This window comes from Macrobrachium nipponense, chromosome 18 (genome assembly GCF_015104395.2).
Source record: "Macrobrachium nipponense isolate FS-2020 chromosome 18, ASM1510439v2, whole genome shotgun sequence".
NCBI lineage: Eukaryota > Metazoa > Arthropoda > Malacostraca > Decapoda > Palaemonidae > Macrobrachium > Macrobrachium nipponense.
In genome coordinates this window covers 69,808,497-69,814,014 of record NC_087211.1, presented here as the reverse complement: position 1 = coordinate 69,814,014, position 5,518 = coordinate 69,808,497, and the positions used below count along the sequence as shown (strand labels likewise).

At 34.1% G+C, this 5,518-nt stretch overlaps 1 protein-coding gene across 1 annotated transcript; it reads left to right on the top strand.

Annotated features, from left to right (window-relative positions):
* Positions 1 to 761: 761 nt before the first annotated feature.
* On the top strand, positions 762 to 1,967 carry LOC135196799 (acanthoscurrin-1-like). The gene is made up of 2 exons (XM_064223588.1): positions 762 to 802; positions 1,313 to 1,967. Exons 1-2 carry the CDS (start codon positions 791 to 793, stop codon positions 1,799 to 1,801), a joined length of 501 nt encoding a protein of 166 aa, XP_064079658.1. The 5' UTR covers positions 762 to 790; the 3' UTR covers positions 1,802 to 1,967.
* The last annotated feature ends 3,551 nt before the right edge of the window (positions 1,968 to 5,518 follow it).

The window sequence follows — 5,518 nt, the reverse complement described above, 5'->3', positions numbered from 1 at the left end:
CATGACTTGTAAATAAAAAAGCGATAAGTGATCCCACTCTTCTTTTTAGAAGTAAATTATGGATATATTATGTGTAATAAAACAAAACATTAAGTATGGTTTCAGAGAAATGGATCCTGTACGTGTGATACTAAGTAAGGAAAGATAATCATATAAACAACGTAGATATGTTGATAGATATGTTGTTAGAACAAAATACGTAAATGTATTTCCGGGTTTTAAAGGTGTGCTTATAAACTACAAATATATAGTGATAAAATGTGAAACGCTAGAAATATAGAATTATTAAGAACAATTGCACCAGTATACAGATATTAGAAGGTACCATGCAAGTTACAAGACAAGAGAACAGTGTATGTAAAGATGTGGCGGCTGGATAACTTAATGATACAGAGGAATTATCGTGGTCCAAATGAAATTTGATTTTAATCTCATTTCATTAAGCTTTGACTTGGTTCTTATATCATTGCTGGAAACACTTAAAGTACCTAAAAAATAAATTAAGTAGATACAAGAACACATTAAAAAATATATCTATGAAAGGAAACAATTATTCACAGGAAGCCAAAAAATGCAAATATATCTTGAAAGAATTTGGTAATCCTCACTTATTGTTTAAACTCAGAAAGAAATTCACGGTCACCGTTGTCGTCCTCTTCTCAAATGAAGGTGGGACCGAAGGCCGAATGAGGAGGGTGGATTCCCTCATATCCCATTCATATATAAGGGTAAGTTGCTTAACACGATCTGCATAAGACTGACAACAGTGGAACAGTGAAAACGTCCAACAATGATTCCATTGGTAACACGGATATGTGCTTAGAGACATATGTGCAATCATCCACGTTCTCTTTATACATACATACATATATATATATATATATATATATATATATATATATATATATATATATATATATATATATATATATATACATATATTTGTATATATATATATATATTATATATATTATATATATATATATATATATATATATATATATATATATTACAGTGTGTGGATGTTCATATGAGTTAGCATAATATCATAATATTTCATAAACGCCAGCATACGTGACCTTGTATATTCATGCACAGAGTTTGTGTAGTGTACACAAATATTTATAAACATGTGTCATTGTAAATAAGCGTTTTTAAAGACAATATCTAGTGATAACAAATCATCCATCTTGGATATCTATCATTATATTTTTTACTTTCCTGTTGACTGAATGTCTCATGTGCTTGTGAAGGTACAGTCTCTCTCTCTCTCTTTCTCTCTCCATGATTCATAAGTGTGTTGCAATTCCAGTTCTCCGTCCTGTTGGTAGCCTTAGTCGTTGAAGATGCTCATGGAATCGGCCTAGGTATTGGAGGATTAGGAGGATTCGGTGGCGGGTTTGGCGGCGCTGGTAGACTCTTGAGTGCTGGAAACTACGCCAATGGATTCAGCCACTCCAACGGATACAGCCATGGAAACCACATCTTGAAAAAATTCGGAGGAGCTGGTGGGCTGAAACATGGCCATCTTAACGCGCACCTTCTGGGCAAACGAAGTGCTGATCCCGAGCCAATACTCGGACTTGGAGGCCTATTCGGTGGATTGGGTGGTGGATACGGAGCGAAAGGTGGACTCTTGAGTGCTGGAAACTATGCCAAAGGCTTCAGCCATTCCAAGGGCTACAGTCATGGAAGCCACATTGGCGGAGGATTCAAGAAACTGGGAGGTCTTGGAGGCGGCCATCTTAAAAAGTTCTTCTTCGGGAAGCGAAGCGTCGACCAAGAGCCTGAGTCCGAATAAGGAATCTAGGTGGTCACTGGAATAAGGAATCCAGGCGGTCACTGGAACACTTCTGTCAATGGATGCTTATCGAGACGAATGAGCCATATATTTTAACCTGTTAATAAGTTAATTACACCTCTCTTCATGCACATTAATTATTTTATTAAAATATATCAATAGTTTTGCAGCAAAATATTTTGTTTTTATCCTTAATCTGTAGGCTATCCATGGAACTTTGTGAAGGTACTGAGATATAATGGACCTTTCATCGAATACAGTATAGATTGGGAATATTTTACAACCTGACGGAATCGAATATGAGTATTGCATCTAACCTAACCTGTCAGTTTCCGAACCCATGACATTCAGGATTAGTACAAGGGAGTCACTTAATATATGGAAGTACAAGACAAAAAAATGTCATGCATGTTATCAATGACTGACAGGTTCATATATATACATAAATAGGCTTATAAATCTCATTAGATTCATGTGACTTCCAATGTATAAGTGAATACCGCAGGAAAATGATAGGATGAACGTCAGTACCAAGCGCTTTCTCCTGTTTATTCAGGAATCGTCGGGTCACAAGTGAAATACAATTGGAAAGGTGACAAGGTAAACAAAACGACCAAGAATATCAGATGGTTAACTGTCATAAGGGTAAAAACCAGAGATAATCCAGGATAATCCAAGATCACGAGGTCACCGACGATACCTCAATAAAGGAGAAAGCACTTGGTACTGACGTTCTGCCCATCATTTCCCTGCAGTATTTGCTCATATACATAAATATATTCAATAATCTACAAATACTATGCCACAAGGATTGTATAATAAGTAATTCACTACACCTTGGTAATAATTACACCAGAGGGGAATTATGCTTGACAAACACACATTCCTCAACTGTGTACTCACAGTACTCACAATATTCGCATTCGACTGTTATTGATTGTAGCTAAACCAAAGACTCTGGAATCTTGGCCAAACCAGAGGTACACACACAAGACTAGACTAGAGAGACACCCAACAATAAAATAAAAATCCCACACCTGGACACGATAAGACTGTAAACCACACTCTCGGAAAATCTAACTCTTCAGGCTTTACCTTCCCAAATACCCTAGCCAAATCTCTGATTAATGTCCAACAAAAGACAATCCCGAAAGATAGAGATGTATACAAAGTCCCATGCATAGACTGCGACCAATCTTACCTCGGTTTTACAGGAAAATCACTTCCCCAGAGATAGATACAACATTAACAGTCGGTTATGTATGGACAACAGAGCTCAGCTATTTTCAACTATATAAATAACCATAACCACGTAATAAACTGGAATTTGTCACATATAATTTGTAGCAGCAAATGTCGGTAAAAAAGCCAGTGAATAGAGTCAGCCTTGATTAAACAAAGACAGGTGATGAAAATTTCAAAGGGCACCTGGGATTCAGATATCATAGATAAAATCTTCCTTCAACCAACGCTTAAGAAGATTAAAGAGAAATCATCAGCACGGGTGACCTAGTGATACGGTTATCTGTGAATGGATCTCTTGGTATAAATATTACCTTTTCAGTAAATTTTCTCATTCATTACCTACCTGAATAGAGAGACAGTAGTCTGAAATAAAGTACTTACTGTGTATATTTTGGCATTTGTATGGGTTCCTTTTATTATTATATAATTATAATATATTATATATATATATATATATATATATTTATATTATATATATATATATATATACGTATATGATACATATTTATATATGTATATATATATATATATTATATATTAATATATATATATATACATATATATATATATATTAAGTTATAAACGATATTTGTGGCTTAATTTCTGCAAATATGAAAATTTCTCTCTTGTAGTAAAAGACTGTATGTACTGTACATGAAGACCTTGACTCTTTGTATCAGATGTGTTGAAACCTAAGCTCTTATATGGGAACACGAATAAATAATTATTGTAATTAAGCACGATTAACAGAATTTGCCTTGCTAAACATTTCAATTTGCTATTTCCTTATAAAATAGGAAAATAAAAGCTAGCACCGCTGACGAGTATTTATGATAAAAGCAGCTATCAGTGAATGAGAAACTTTATTCGTGGTACAGAGATTAAATAATTTATCTTATTTCTTTCAAGACCTAAAGGAAACAGTCTTCGTTTGAGTTTAGTAATTTATATAAGAGTGATGATAGTTAATGACTCCATCCTGAGTTAGTTTTGGAAAACATAATAAAATTGGAGAGGGCCTTGATTGATTGCTTTGAATTATATCAAAAGTTGAGCTTCCTTTACCTCACCCATTATTCTTCCAAAGAGACAAATTTGGTTGAATCTTTGATGACAAGGGTAATTGTTTTTATGTAATCTTCAGTAGGTGCTCTAAAATTCGAGATTTTAATGATATTTCCATAATCGATTGGCGCCTCTCTCTCTCTCTCTCTCTCTCTCTCTCTCTCTCTCTCTCTCTCTCTCTCTCTTAGTAGATGAAACCTATTCATGTGGAACAAGCCCACGGGACCACTGCCTCGAAATTCAATCTCCCAAAGAATATGGTGTTCATTTGGAACGAGTAAGAGGAAACAGCGGAAGTAAAGAGAAATACAGAAAGAAGAGACCTTACTTATTAAAAAAGAAAAAAATAAATCAATCAATAAACAGATAAAACTGCATTAAAATTCAAGAGGAATGGTATTAGAATAAGGCATAATTTTGATTCAATCTCACTTCCTGACTATATAATCCATCTTCCACCGAACCTATAGTAAATGCATGACCTTTTCACCTCTATTATGAACCTCAGCACAAAATCTTTGAAACGGAAATTTTGTCGATTGTCAAATCTTAGATTATGATATGGTTTGGTATGCTGATGAGATCTTCGCGTTCCTAAGACAGATTTTAATACATTTCAAGTAGATTCATTGCTCTAAGTATAAGCGCTAAATTTAAAAACCGAAAATTTTCAGATAGGGATGGTAAACCTCTAACCTTTAAAAACCTTAAATTCCTAATTTTGTATTGGAGATTCCTCATTTATCATGATTTTTTAAAAGTAAAATAAGGATAGGTATATTTTTCATCTAGTTGCTAAATCCGTTATACACCATGGAAAGTCATCTAAAGCCATTGCGTTTTATGGTAGCCCCAGTGCAACCGGAAAAGAAATCGATTTGAACAAGAAAAGGAAACTCCAGTAAGTTGAAGCATAAAATACACATGGATTGCAACTGTTGAGCTATTTAGACAAACGACCAAACTGAACCATGTATGTACTTCGTTTTCTTAAGTACTGCTGACGTAATTTACACCTAGTTAAAGGCCGCCTTAATAAGGGAATATGTTAATGCGCTTGATAGAGTAATGGAAGTAAAAGCCGATTATTGACCCCATTCTTTTTTCAAAAGTAAATTAGGGATATAGAATATAATAACACAAGACATTAAGTATGGTGTTAATTGAAATGGATCATGTACGTCTGATACAAAGTAATTAGAGTTGAAAATATAATGAACGTGGATATATTTGTTAAAACAAAATAAATAAATTTCCAGGTTTTAAAGGTGTGCACACAAACTGCAAATTTGTAGTGAGAAAAGGTGAAAAGCTAGAAATATAGAAATATTGAGAAACATTGAACCAATATGCAGATATTAGAAGTTAGCATACAAGTTACAAGGCAAGAGAACAGTGTATGGAAAG